Consider the following 15,578-nt stretch of genomic DNA (forward strand, 5'->3'; position numbering starts at 1 on the left):
CTTCTGCGAAAAGGACCTCCAGAGATGTGTCCGAGAATCTGAGAATGCTTCCAGTTGCTTACATCTCTAAGACTGCTGCTGCTTCAGCCAGTCTTGCAGAAAAGTGATGCTTCCCTTTAACTGACTGCAGCTTTTTACAAGCTGCAGCAGAACCATATCTTCTACTGTACAAGCGGCAATAAACCTATCAGGAGCCGTATTACTGCTCCAAGCCCACCCTGTACAGCAAATGAGGGGGCTGGGAGAGCATTGCAGCAAGTTAATGATGGGCCCACATTTACGGATGGTATTCCTGCTCTTCTGCTGACCCACCAATGGGAGGAAAATCCAGGCGTTAGACTAAGAGATCCAAAGTTTAGTCCCCAGTGTGTGCTGAATTCACTAATCTCAAGTCAGGGCGGCAGTGGAAGAGCTTTGATTGATCTTAATGTCCCTAATATATATAGGAGGAAAAGATCAGCCATGTTGCCTGCCCCACTTACCATTCAATGTGCCTGCTGCGAAGTACTCATATGTGGACATTGAGTTTGTCCATAATGCACTCCACACTCATTATCTAGACTTATAAATGAAGAAGAGCCACTTGGGCGAGGTATCAGAGGGTTTCCCATGCACAGCAAGAGTCAGTGCCTTCAAGAGTGAGGGAGTAAAACAAGGATAAAGTTGCACAGTCCCATAATTTATTTCTGTGCAGAGATCTGAATAAAGCAATTTAAAGTTGCCTTCTCAAAATTATTTCCATCAAATATTTTTCAAGTGGGTGAACAAAGGTTGTTAAATGTAATTTGTGTGCAGTAATTGTAGTGCAGAAGTGTTTCCTGAACTTCTGCTCCACAGCAATTTCACTTCTTTTTAATAAGCAAGAACCAAAAGCAAAGTATCAGTCACGAAATTAGATGGTTCAACTTATAAGGAGAACAGGGATAGCTCATGCTGGACGTTTCTTCATTATGTTCGAGTATTTCCTTTTATTTTAAATTGTTTGAAAAACTGTACAGCAGAGATGTAGAATTTTTGGCATTGTGAAACCTTGTTCATTCCATTTATTTTTACATTTAGTGGTACATTGTACTGGAGTACAGTACATTCTGTATTTGAATTAATATTTGTAGAAACAGTTAATTCATTGCAGTGATTGTCAAATTTGTTTAATTAATTACTTTGTAAAGAAACAAACTTCCTCCTTCATATTTTTCAGGATTTGAGCTTATGGGAAATCCATCAGGCTACTTCACCAACTTCGAAGAGAAAATACAGGTGATTGAGTGGAAAAAATTGATCACCTTTTTGGCAAAAAGGTATATAGGTGAGTACATAGAAAAAGTTTGTAATATATACCAGCCATATTATTTCAGAGTTTCAACTGCAAATTACTTCATAATAAGTTGCAGTGTTATATCTTACAGTTACTCTCAGCAAAATAATACCCAAAGCTGAATAAAACAATTTTGTAAAATTATCTATATATATATATATATGAAATCCATGAATTGCTAATACTGTAAATCCCTAATCTATTGGATAATGCTGTAATAGTAATGCCAACTATTCCTAGTTCTTCCATGAGGTAGTGCTATTACCTCTAAAACTTCCGGTTGTAACCTCTCTCAGCCTGTTACAACAAACTAAAGAAGAAATAAAAACAGAAAATGCTGGAAAAGCTCAGTAAGTCAGGCAGCATCTGTGGAGAAAGAATCAGAGTTAACATTTCAGGTCAAAGACCTGTCATCAGAACCTGACTTGCGGAGCTTTTCCAGCATTTTCTGTTCTTATTTCAGATTTCCAGCATCCTCAGTATTTTGCCTTTGATTTAATAGCTAAAAGACGTACCTGTCTGGGCTTTCCAGCCCTGTCCCACCATGGATTTTAGCAAGGCTTTTGACAAGGTCCCACGTGGCAGACTGGTCAAAAAAGTTAAAGCCAGTGGGATCCAAGGGAAAGTTGCAAGTTGGATCCAACATTGGCTCAGTGGCAGTAAGCGAAGGGTAATGGTCGACGGGTGTTTTTGTGACTGGAAGGCTGTTTTTAGTGGGGTTCCGCAAGGCTCAGTACTAGGTCCCTTGCTTTTTGTAGTATATATTAATGATTTGGACTTGAATGTAGGGGGCATGATCAAGAAGTTTGCAGATGATACACAAATTGGCCGTGTGGTTGATAGTGAGGAGGAAAGCTGTAGACTGCAGGAAGATTTCAATTGACTGGGCAGGTGAGCAATGGAATTCAATCTGGAGAAGTGTGAGGTAATACATTTGGGGAGGGCAAACAAGGCAAGGGAATACATAATAAATGGGAGGATACTGAGAGGTGTAAAGAAATCGAGGGACCTTGGAGTGCATGTCCACAGATCCCTGAAGGTAGCAGGACAGGTAGATAAGGTGGTTGAGAAGGCATACTGGACACTTTCCTTTATTAGCCGAGGCATAGAATATAAGAGCAGGGAAATTATGCTAGAACTGTATAAAACGCTAGTTAGGCCACAGCTTGTGCACTGCATACAGTTCTTGTCACCACATTACAGGAAAGATGTGATTGCACTAGAGACAGTACAGAGGAGATTTACAAGGATGTTGCCGGGGCTGGAGAATTTTAGCTATGAGAAAAGTTTGGATAGGCTGGGGTTGTTTTCTTTGGAACAAAGGTGGCTGAGGGGAGATTTAATTGAAGTGTATAAAATTATGACGGGACTAGAGTGGATAGGGAGGATCTATTTCCCTTAGCAGAGGGGTCAGTGCCCAGGGGGCATAGATTTGAAGTAATTGGTAGAAGGATTAGAGGGGAGCTGAGGAGAAATTTTAACACCCAGAGGGTGGTGGTGGTCTGGAACTCACTGCCTGAAAGGGTGGTAGAGGCAGAAGCCCTCAATTCATTTAAAAAATACTTGGATATGCACCTGAAGTGCCGTAACCTGGAGGGCTACGGGCCAAGTGCTGGAAAGTAGGATTAAGCTAGGTAGCTCATTTTCGGCTGGCACGGACACGATGGGCCGAATGGCCTCCTTCTGTGCCTTAACTTTCTATGATTTCACGAGGTATGCTTCCTGCAGAATGTTTAAGAAAGCCAGGTTTAACATGAAGGTGAAACGGTGCAAAATGGTCCATTAATCAACAAATTAAAAGAAACGGTTATGGCTTTTGGTGGAATGTACAGGAAAATACAAGTACAGAAAGTAACAAGGGAATTGAGGGTGAATGGATAATATTAGACTTAGTAAATGTGTCATCACAGGTCAGTGAAATATCTAGGTTAACATTAAACCTTAAGAGTGAACCATCAGGGATCAGAGCTGGGGGATCAGCACAATCAGGTTACCATGAAATAGAGATAATTGCTGAGGGAAGCCAAGGAAATGTGGATGCTGGATAGATTAAGGTTAGTAAAAGTAATAAGAAAAGTAATAAAAGCTGTTAAGCTACCCATGAGCTTACGGCAACAAATAGATATCAGGCACTGTCTACCAATGTAAAAGGAAACAAGGGGCTGAATTCTGCTCCTGTTGACAGGTTAGCTGAATCTTCCTCCTCAAGGTTGTCATTAGCCATGCTCTTTTAAAAGGCTGCAGCTAATTAAAGAGAAACATCACTTTTTGTGATAAGAACATAAGAAATAGGAGCAGGAGTAGGCCAATCGGCCCCTCGAGCCTGCTCCGCCATTCAATAAGATCATGGCTGATCTGATCCTGACCTTAAATCTAAAGAACACAAGAAGTAGGAACAGGACCCGGCCACTCAGCCCCTGGGCCTGCTCCGCCATCCACAGGGCCTTGACCGATCCGAACTCAGCTTCATGTCCAATTTCCTGCCCGCTCCCCGTAACCTCTAATTCCCTTTACTTCTAGGAAACTGTCTATTTCTGTTTTAAATTTATTTAATGATGTAGCTTCCATAGCTTCCTGGGGCAGCAAATTCCACAGACCTACTACCCTCTGATTGAAGAAGTTTCTCCTCATCTCAGTTTTGAAAGAGCAGTCCCTTATTCTAAGATTATGCCCCCTAGTTCTAGTTTCACCCATCCTTGGGAACATCCTTACTGCATCCACCCGATCAAGCCCCTTCACAATCTTATATGTTTCAATAAGATCGCCTCTCATTCTTCTGAACTCCAATGAGTAGAGTCCCAATCTAATGTTTCTCTTCAAGCATAACTGTTTTCTCCTCTCCAGTTCCCAGTTGCCCACCATTTAGAAAATATTCCAATTTATCTTTCTTGGGTCCAAAGCAGATGACTTCATACTCACCCACATTGAACTCCATTTGCCATAGTTTTGCTCACTCCCTTTGCAACTTCCTGCTCCCATCTGCACTACTTACTGTCCCTCCTAACTTAGTATCATTTGCAAACTTTGGATATACAACGCTCTATTCTGTCATCCAAGTCATTAATATATGTGGTGAAAGGTTGAGGCCTTAGAATAGATCCCCGGGGAACACCACCTAACACACCCCGCCAATCAGGGTATCCCCACTCTCTGGGCATGATTTTAACTTGGAGCTGGGAACCCAGCCCTTCCCTAGATATTCGCAAGGGGAACCTGGAAGCCAAATGAGTGTGTTACAATCTGCGATCGCAAATCAATTGATGATGAATATTTGTGCTTCTGGGTTTCCCACGCACCCAGCAGCCGGATTGACAGGCTGGCTGCCTGTCAGAAGGGAAAGGAGCCGCGAATCAGAGAGGGGAGCGGGAGGGAAAGAGAGATTGTGGGCCTTGGAACAAATTGGAGGGGGGTGGGGAGGTGGGGGGGACGTGGACGACATCGTCCAGCAACGGAATTGGGGGGGGGTCCAGCCAGCATCAGGATCGGGGGGTCCAGCCTGCATCAGGATCAGGGGGACCAGCATCGTGGGAGGGGTTGGTCCAGCATTGGAGGGGGGTGACAAGCCAGCATTGGGATCGGGGTGGGGTGGGGGGGTCCAGCCAGCATCAGGTTTGGGGTGTCCAGCATCGGGGGGGTGGGAGTTAGTCGGCCGATCGCGAGTTCATGTCGCGCCAGGTGAGCTTGTTGGACCTCGAAGAAGCGCTCCTGCTCCTCCGGGCCCACAAGTAGTATAAAAAAGGCACTCACCTCATGGATCCGGCCCTTCCCGCCTGTTTTCACCTGACGTGAATCGGAAGCAATGGGAAACCTGAACAGGTAAGATTACCTTCATTTTACTTCTGTAATACACAAAAATTTAAGTACCTCAACTATTTCAATGAGGTACAATGCCCTTTTAAGTATCGATCCGCCAGCTTTAAGTTGGGGCGGGACTTCCGGGTGCCTGTTGTACGTTTGCACCCAAAGTAGGCATGTTGGAGCCGGGATGTGCTCCTGCTCCAAAAAGCTGTTATTTTAACCTCCCATCTGCCCACACCCCACCTGTTCTTGGGGGTTAAAATTACCCCCTCTGACTCTTACTTCCCAGCCAATTTCCAACCCAAGTCAAGAGGCTACTTCCAATTCAATTTTGCTTATAATTTCTTGATTGGAACCTAATTGAATGTGTTCTGGAAGTCCACATAGATAACATCCATAACTACCTTATTAGTGACCTCCTCAAAAAATTCAACTAGATTAGTCAGACGTGACTTACCCTTAACAAAGCCATGTTGGTTCTCTCAGATCAGCTTATATTTGTTCAAGTGCTCAGTCACTCCATAATTAATGACAGATTCTAGTAGCTTCTCGCAACCGTTATAAATCACTGGTTAGGCCTCAGCTGGAGTATTATGTCCCACTCTGGGCACAGAAATGCCAACCTTCAGTATAAGCACACAAAATGGCCTCCTCCAAGTTGTATTTGCCTCAGGGATAATTGCTGCAGCCTCTGCTGCCACATTTATAGTGATGTTAATTATTTAGGGCAGAAATGGAGGGAAATGGATTGAAGGGGCTGGCTGCGCCCTTTGACCCTGTTTGCATGGGGTGGTAAGCACTTCTGTTACCAATTGATAAATAAATCCTAAATCAGAACACCAAGTTCTCTTAGTATCAGTAACTGGACCTATTTGCAAAATAATAGGAACATGGATTTAAACTTTATGGGCTGAATTCTCCTCCCATTGGTGGATTAGCAGGGGAGCGGAACTGGCACTCACCCATGTGAATCAGCCACTAACCCTCTGCAGTTTCCTTCTGGGACCCTCATTTGCAGTTTACAGCAAATATGGAATAGTAATACTGCTCCTGATAGATTTATTGCCACTAGGAAAGAGGCAAATTCAGTTCTGGTGCAAAAGACTGCAGCCAGTTAAAGGGGAACATTATTTTTCTGCAATAATACCTTCCTGCAGCTCCTACTACCACTTATATAGTGGCAGTAATTGGGGCGGAAGTTGTTAGAAATGAGTCAGAGGGTTTAGTCACTCCCCTTTGACTCTATTTACATGCGGCGGGTGGATTGAGCTCCCAGCAGGCTTTAAAGGGAACTTGCAATTTTTTGGGAGCATAATTCTGGCCGTTTTTTAGCAGCGGTTTTAAGGCCGTAGCCTGTAAGAAGCCATTTTACTTTATTTTACACCCCAAATCCATTCCAAAATGGGCAGTAATTTAGAGGAGATCCAGATATGTGGCTCCGAAGACTGATTAAAATGCACCTATGCAGCGCACAAAAATAAAAACTTGGATGTATCTGCTCTAGTGCACTGATTTCAAAATCCCTACCCTCCTTTACAAAGCCCTCCATGACTTCTTGCCATCTCCGCCATGCCACTGCTCTCTAGGATTCTTTTCCAAAATCTATCTATTTTGTTATGTCTCCCCACCTTCAAAAACCTCCTTGAAACCTACTGCTTCAAATTTGCTTTCAGTACCTCTCTAACTCTTCTCCCAACTTCTGCTCAGGTCCGATTTCCCCTTGTGATGTCCATTGTGACATTTTTATATGTTAAAGGTGCAATATAAGTGCAAGTATTTGCGTATTTATAGATAAATTTAAATCCGTATTGATTTGTGTAGATTTTATATTAATGCTTGTATTACTGACCTTTTAGTTACCTAATCTTTTCACCCTAATCAATAGTCATAAATTTAGTAATACGACAATATCTTTATTATTTGCAAAGGTAAGAACTCCATACTTAGTTTACTGCCTACAAAAGTTTTCTATTTGTTTATAGATATGTATGGCGTGGCATATGTGTCCAAATGGAACTTTGAGACATGGAATGAACCAGACCATCATGATTTTGATAATTTAACATTCACAGTTCAAGGTGAGTTTATTATGTAAGTAATAAGAATATATAACAGTTGTCATAAAGGCACTACTGAATCAGCTTGGGGCTACATAGTACTGTACAAAGGATACTTTCATAATATAACATTCATAAAATGAGTTTAGTGCGAAGGTAAACATTAACTTAGATTTCCCTTTTGGCAATTGCCCCTCTTTGGATCATCGCTAGATTTTTTCTTTGACAATTTTATGCCATCTTTTCCACTCCTGAAGGCATTGACTCTTCATAGTACAGTCGTTTGGATACTGTCGCCCACTGATACTTTACCCAAGTGGGCCTTATTCATGTTTGAGCCATGACAGTTTGTCAGGGCATCACAACTGATCCCAATCCTGTTTTCACATCACGGGCTAGAAATCCGGCAGCGCAGGAAGCGCACTCTATGAGCGGGAAATGCACTGCCTGCCACATTAGTAAAGGCCAAAAAAATCGGCATGTTGTGCCCACGCCTGAAACAGGTGTTAGACCCTTTGCATATGCAAATAAGCTGCCTAACACCTGCTTGAGGCACCTACTGCAAGATTGGCAAGCGGAGCATACATGCGGCCTAACAGGCAGTTCTTAAAGTGATTGTCTGTTAGGTCACAACCAACAAGTTAAGATTTTAAAATATACTTACCTGAATGTGGAGCCCGGAGGAGCAGGACTGCTGCTCCCGACCCCACATTCAAAGAATGCAGGCTGTTGCCGGCCAGCGCTCCCCCCCGCCCGCCCCTGATTGCCGTCGCTACGCCTGGCCGCCAATACCTCCCCCACAGTCACCGCTACCTCACGATTCGATCACCCACCTTCCCTTTAATCAATTACCTGAGGGCCGCTGCTGGCGTTGCAATGGCCTGATCTTCAATGGATGTTGTCCAGGTCTTGCTGCATGCGGGCACCGACTGCTTCATAAGGACATAAGAACATAAGAAATAGGAGCAGGAGTAGGCCAATCGGCCCCTCGAGCCTGCTCTGCCATTCAATAAGATCATGGCTGATCTGATCCTAACCTCAAATTTAAATTCATGTCCAATTTCCTGCCCGCTCCCCATAACCCCTAATTCCCTTTACTTCTAGGAAACTGTCGATTTCTGTTTTAAATTTATTTAATGATGTAGCTTCCACAGCTTCCTGGGGCAGCAAATTCCACAGACCTACCACCCTCTGAGTGAAGAAGTTTCTCCTCATCTCAGTTTTGAAAGAGCAGCTCCTTATTCTAAGATTATGCCCCCTAGTTCTAGTTTCACCCATCCTTGGGAACATCCTTACCGCATCCACCCGATCAAGCCCCTTCACAATCTTATATGTTTCAATAAGATCGCCTCTCATTCTTCTGAACTCCAATGAGTAGAGTCCCAATCTACTCAACCTCTCCTCATATGTCCGCCCCCTCATCCCCGGGATTAACCGAGTGAACCTTCTTTGTACTGCCTCGAGAGCAAGTATGTCTTTTCTTAAGTATGGACACCAAAACTATATGCAGTATTCCAGGTGCGGTCTCACCAATACCTTATATAACTGCAGCAATACCTCCCTGTTTTTATATTCTATCCCCCGAGCAATAAAAGCCAACATTCCGTTGGCCTTCTTGATCACCTGCTGCACCTGCATACTAACTTTTTGATTTTCTTGCACTAGGACCCCCAGATCCCTTTGTACTGCAGTACTTTCCAGTTTCTCGCCATTAAGATAATAACTTGCTTTCTGATTTTGCCTGCCAAAATGCATAACCTCACATTTTCCAATATTGCAACTTCATTACCTGAGGGGTTGCGAACACTGCAATCATCAGCAAACATCCGCACTTCTGACCTTATGATGGAGGGAAGGTCATTGATGAAGCAGCTGAAGATGGTTTGGCCTAGGACATTGCCCTGAGTAACTCCTGCACTGATGCCCTGCGGCTGAGATGATTGGCCTCCAACAACCACTACCATCTTCCTTTGTGCTAGGTATGACTCCAGCCACTGGAGAGTTTATCCCCTGATTCCCATTGACTTCAATTTTACCAGGGTTCCTTGATGCCACACTCGGTCAAATGCTGCCTTGATGTCAAGGGCAGTCACTCTCACCTCACCTCTAGAATTCAGTTCTTTTGTCCATTTTTGGACCAAGGCTGCAATAAGTTCTGCAGCCGAGTGGTCCTGGCGGAACCCAAACTGAGCATCGGTGAACAGGTTATTAATGAGTAAGTGTCGACGACATCTTTCATCACTTTGCTGATGATCTGTTGTTTGAAATAGTCCTGTCCAGCACGAGCCACAACTGGAGTCCTGCGCTTTGTGGTATACCATTGGATCTCTCTTATCTGTATTAATGGTAGGAACCCTCTAGTAGACAGTGCAGACATTTTGGCCTTACCAGTATGATGCAGCAATAGAATAGATATAGAAATGAAGAATAGTAAAATACCAATAACAGATATCTTTCTTGGCATGTGAGATCGATTTGTGTCAGATGGGAGAAGATTGGTGTTAGTTGGATGTGCAAGGAGGTGATGTCATGCACGGATTTTATTCCACAAAACCTCTGAGATAATTAAGCACCATACATGCCAAACTAGAAAATTAGCAAAAAGCTGACCAGCAACTTCAAAAAATTGACGCAAGTTCCAAAAAGCTGACAACTCAAGGATGACCCTGATTATAAGTCTGTGACGTGGAAAAATATGTAGTTATATGGGATTTGTAACTTAGGGGTGGAGATTCCTATTGAGACTGAAATAAGCGCCGCGCCCTAACCGGGAAGCCCGAGACCGGTCTGAAATTGGGTCTTGGGCCTCACTAACATTGTTTGGGCGAGCTGCCAGTGCCTGTCACAACTCCACAGGCAGCTCACTGTTTTATAAAGAAAAAAGTCGGGACACTTGCTTCACTGGCTGTGGCCTGAAGTTAAGTCCCAGAGAGGGGGGGAGAACGGGAAGCGGGCCGATAACGGACCAGCAATGGCCCTCGGGAGTGCTTTGGAGGCAGGAAGATGCACTCCTGCAGCTCCCGGCTCCACATTAAACCTAAAAAAAAATGTACTTTTTGGTGATGGTCATTTTCTAGGCAGCATCCTGGCCTGGAAAACCTGAGTGGAGCAGGCCCAACGCCTACTCTGCTCTGGGCAATCCAATTTTCCTGAGATCCTAAAACAGGTGTTAGTCTCCTCATTAGCATATGCAAGGAACTCGTTACCAGATGGAGTGGTTGAGGCAAATAGCAGAGATATATTTAAGGGGAAGCACATGTACATGAGGGAGAAAGAAATAGAAGGATATGATGATAGGGTGGGATGAAGTAAATTGAGTAGCAGCATGGATATGAAATTGGCTAAGTGACAGGAAACAGAGATTTGTGGTGAACGGTTGTTTTTTGGACTGAAGGCAGGTATACAGACAATGAGGTTCCCCATGGGTCGTTACTGGGACCACTGCTTTTCTTGATATATATTAATGACTTGGACTTGGGTGTACAGGGCACAATTTCAAAATTTGCAAATGGAAATGCAGCGAACAGTGAGGAGGATAATGATAGACTTCAAGAGGACATAGACAGGCTGGTGGAATGGGCAGAAACATGGCATTGAAATTTAATGCAGAAAAGTGCGAAGTGCTACATTTTGGTAGGAAGAATGAGGAGAGGCAATATAAATTAAAGGGTACAATTCTAAAAGGGGTGCAGGAATAGAGAGACCTTGGGGTATATGTGCACATATCGCTGAAGGTGGCAGGGCAGGTTGAGAAAGCAGTTTAAAAAAGCATACGGGATCCTGGGCTTTATAAATAGAGGCATAGATTACAAAAGTAAGGAAGTTATGTGGAACCTTTATAAAACACTGATTTGGCCAAGATATTGTGTCCAATTCTGGGCACCACACTTTAGGAAGGATGTGAAGGCCATCTTTCAGGTGTTCATAGGCGCAGGACATTGATCCCCGAAATTGACTCTTGATGCCCGTAACACAGCCATAACTGCATCCAATTTCCACCCCTTAAGCTGTTTCCAACATTTCTTCACTTGTATTGAAGGAAACAAAATTAAGTACATGGATACCTGAAGGGGGAAATACAAATGTTGAAGGGACAAAATAGTTGGTGGATTTCAGTGGTGGTCTGGAGCATGCTCCCCAAAATCATTTTAGAAATGATGCATTCTGTTTAATTTTAAGCACATTTATGTTTCACAATTGTTAGATGTTTAATCTAAAAAAAGGAAAATCAGTATGACATTTGGAATTTCAACAGAGCAAATCAGACCATAACTTCCCGAAAAGTTACTTAAAGAGTTACTCTTCCACATCAATCCCCCCCCCCTTCCACCCACACTCAATTACTGGCTGCAAAGATCAGGAAAAGGGGACAGAAACTCAAATTGCCCCTATAATGCTGCCCTGGGATTTCCAGGGTTTTCGTGGGGCTCAGAGCTTGATCCGCACTTATTGCCAACGCAGGTCTGAAGAATCTCACCTAATTTTCTGCCTTCAACACATGCTGGGCACTCCAGTGCAGAGGTGACCAGAAATGATGGCAGTAAACCCCCGTCAACTAAAGGGGTACTGGAAGCAAGCCAAAGAATTACAGTATATGTGCACAAATCGTTGAAGGTGGCAGGGCAGGTTGAGAAAGCGGTTAAAAAAGCATACGGGATCCTGGGCTTTATAAAGAGAGGCATAGAGTACAAAAGCATGGAAGTCATGTCGATCCTTTATAAAACACTGGTTCGGCCACAACTGGAGTATTGTGTCCAGTTCTGAGCATCGCACTTTAGGAAAGATGTGAAGGCCTCAGAGACGGTGCAGAAGAGATTTACGAGAATGATTCCAGGGATGAGGGACTTTAGTTACGTGGATAGACTGGAGAAGCTGGGGTTGTTCTCCTTGGAACAGAGACGGTTGTGAGGAGATTTGATAGAGGGATTCAAAATCAAGAAAGGTCTAGACAGAGTAGATAGAGAGAAACTGTTCCCATTGGCATAAGTGTCAAGAACCAGAGGGCATAGATTTAAGGTGATTGGCAAAAGAACCAAAGGTGACATGGGGAAAAACTTTTTTACACAGCGAGTGGTTTGTATCTGGAATACACTGCCTGAGGGGGTGATGGAGGCAGATTCAGTCATGGCCTTTAGAAGGGAACTGGATAAGTACTTGAAAGTAAAACATTTGCAGGGGTACGGGAAAAGGGCGGGGGAGTGGGACTAACTGGAATGCTCTTGCATAGAGCCGGTGCGGACTCGATGAGCCGAATGGCCTCCTTCCGTGCTGTAATCTTTCTATTATTCTGAAAGCCTCCACGTTTGACTTCAACACCCACTCCTTCCAGGATCCAGAAATCCAATAGTGATCTTCTAGTTGCCAGTCTTCACTTAGCAGTCAGAAGGTCCAGATTACTTAGCCCAGACTTGCATCTGCAAAGGTGCAGCTGCTGACTCTTACTTTCCGGGCCTACTGCAACACTCGGGGATGCCCCAGCGCTTGGAAACCCTGGCCATCCTGTGGCTGGACAAGGTCATCACACGTTGAGTGTGCTGCTCCTATCTAGTGCCCACTAAAGTTGTCCTTTCTCTCTCTTCCAACCCTCCCAGTTCACACTGACATACTTCTCCTCCTAACTCAATTCAACCTGATATAGGAACATAGGAACAGGAGAAGGCCATTCAGCCCCTTGTGCCTGCTCCGCCATTTGATAAGATCATGGCTGATCTGTGATCTAACTCCATATACCTGCCTTTGGCCCATATACCTTAATACCTTTGGTTGGCAAAAAGCTATCTATCTCAGATTTAAATTTAGCAATTGAGCTAGCATCAATTGCCATTTGCGGAAGAGAGTTCCAAACTTCGACCACCCTTTGTGTGTAGAAATGTTTTCTATCTCACTCCTGAAAGGTCTGGCTCTAATTTTTAGACTGTGCCCCCTACTCCTAAAATCCCAACCAGCAGAAATAGTTTCTCTCCATCCACCCTATCCGTTCCCCTTAATATCTTATAAACTTCGATCAGATCACCTCTTAACCTTCAAAACTCGAGAGAATACAACCCCAATTTGTGTAATCTCTCCTCGTAACTTAACCCTTGAAGTCCGAGTATCATTCTAGTAAACCTACGCTGCACTCCCTCCAAGGCCAATACGTCCTTCCGAAGGTGCAGTGCCCAGAACTGCTCACAGTGCTCCAGGTGCATTCTAACCAGGGTTTTGTATAGCTGCACTTCTGACCCCTTGTACTCTGATTATTTTCTGCACCTATTCATGAAACTTCAATGATCTATGTACCTGTACCCCGAAGTCCCTTTGGACATCCACTGTTTTTAACTTTTTACCATTTAGAAAGCACCCTGTTCTATCCTTTTTTGATCCAAAGTGGATGACCTCACATTTGCCTACATTGAATTCCATTTGCCACAGTTTTGCTCATTCACCTAATCTATCAATGTCGCTTTGTAATTTTATGTTTTCATCTACACTGCTTACAATGCCACCAATCTTAATGTCAGCGGCAAACTTAGATACAAGACTTTCTATGCCTTCATTTAAGTCATTAATAAATATTGTGAATAATTGAGGCCCCAAGACAGATCCTTGCGGGACTCCACTAGTCACATCCTGCCAATGTGAGTACCAACCCATTATCCCTACTCTCTGTCGCCTTTCGCTCAGCCAACTTCCAAACCAAGTCCGTACTTTTCCCTCGATTCCATGGGCTTCTATTTTAGCTAACAGTCTCTTATGTGGGACCTTATCAAATGCCTTCTGGAAGTCCATATAAATAACATCCATTGACATTCCCCTGTCCATTACTTTAGTCATCTCTTCAAAAAATTCAATCAGGTTTGTCAGGCACGACCTACCTTTCACAAATCCATGATGGCTCTCTCTGATTAACTGAAAAATTCTCGAGGTGTTCAGTCACCCTATCCTTAATTATAGACTCCAGCATTTTCCCCACAACAGATGTTAGACTAACTGGTCTATAATTCCCTGGTTTCCCTCTCTCCTTTCTTAAAAAGCAGAGTGACATGTGCAATGTTCCAATCTAGAGGGACAGTTCCAGAATCTAGAGAACTTTGAAAGATTATAGTTAGGGCATCTGCAGTGTGCTCACCTATTTCCGTTAAAACCCTGGGATGGAAACCATCTGGTCCTGGGGATTTGTCACTCTTTAGTGCTATTATTTTCTTCATTACTGTTGCTTTACTTATGTTAATTTTATCGAGTCCCTGTCCCCGATTCAATATTAGTTTTCTTGGGATTTCCAGCATGCTATCCTCTTTTTCTACTGTATATACTGACGCAAAGTAATTATTCAACATGTCCGCCATTTCCCCATTGTCAATGACAATATCCCCACTTTCAGTTTTTAAGGGGCCAACACTGCTCCTGACCACCCTCTTTTTCCTAATGTAACTATAAAAGTTCTTTGTATTGGTTTTGATATCCCTTGCAAGTTTCTTTTCATACTCTCTTTTTGTTGCTCTTACTATCTGTTTTGTGACCCTTTGTTGATCTTTGTATCTTTCCCATTCGCCAGGATCTGTGCCATTTTTTGCCTTTTTGTATGCCCTTTCCTTATGTCTTATACTGTCCCTTAGTTGTCCATGGCTGTTTTTTTTGGCAAGTAGAATTCTTGCCCCTCAGGGGTATAAACCGGTTCTGTATCACGTTAAATGTTTCTTTAAACATTTCCCACTGATCATCAGTCGTTTTACCCATTAACAGATTTGCCCAGTTTACTGTGGACAGTCTCTGTCTCATCCCATTGAAGTCGGCCTTGCCCAAGTCTAGAATCTTAGCAGCTGATTCACTTTTTTCCCTTTCAAACACTACATTGAACTCGATCATGTTATGATCACTATTGGATAGATGTTCACGCACAGTTAAGCTGTTAACTAAATCTGGTTCATTACTCATTACTAAATCGAGTATGGCTTGCCCCCTTGTTGCCTCTAGGACATACTGCTGCAGAAAACTATCCCGGACACACTCAAGAAATTCACTACCTTTCCGACAGTTGCTAGTCTGCTTTTCCCAATCTATGTGAAGGTTAAAGTCCCCCATTAAGACCACTATGCCTTTCTTACACGCTTGTCTAATCTCTGCATTTATACAATCTAGCAGTTCAGAGCTGCTGCCAGGGGTCCTATACACAACTCCCACTATAGTCTTAGATCCTTTCCTATTTCTCAATTCAACCCATAAGGTCTCTGTTGGCTGCTCACCTCTCCTTATGTCCCCCTTTATCATTGAAGTAATTTCATCTCTAATCACTAAGGCTGCTCCTCCCCCTCTTACATTTTCCCTATCTCTCCTGTAGATCTTATAACCCGGTATATTTAGTTCCCAATCCTGACCATCCTGCAGCCAAGTCTCAGTAATAGCTATTATGTCATACCCTCCAATTTAAA

General features: G+C 43.4%; 1 protein-coding gene across 2 annotated transcripts in view; it reads left to right on the forward strand.

Moving 5' to 3' along the window:
* Positions 1 to 15,578, forward strand: part of idua (alpha-L-iduronidase) — a 376,360-nt gene that overhangs the window by 202,909 nt on the left and 157,873 nt on the right. For both annotated transcript variants that reach the window (XM_067992953.1, XM_067992962.1), the window contains 2 exons: positions 1,199 to 1,306; positions 7,096 to 7,191. In XM_067992953.1, coding sequence (XP_067849054.1) covers positions 1,199 to 1,306; positions 7,096 to 7,191 — 204 coding nt within the window. The remainder of the gene's footprint in view (positions 1 to 1,198; positions 1,307 to 7,095; positions 7,192 to 15,578) is intronic.

Source organism: Heptranchias perlo, chromosome 1 (genome assembly GCF_035084215.1).
Source record: "Heptranchias perlo isolate sHepPer1 chromosome 1, sHepPer1.hap1, whole genome shotgun sequence".
In the NCBI taxonomy this organism is placed as follows: Eukaryota; Metazoa; Chordata; class Chondrichthyes; order Hexanchiformes; family Hexanchidae; genus Heptranchias; species Heptranchias perlo.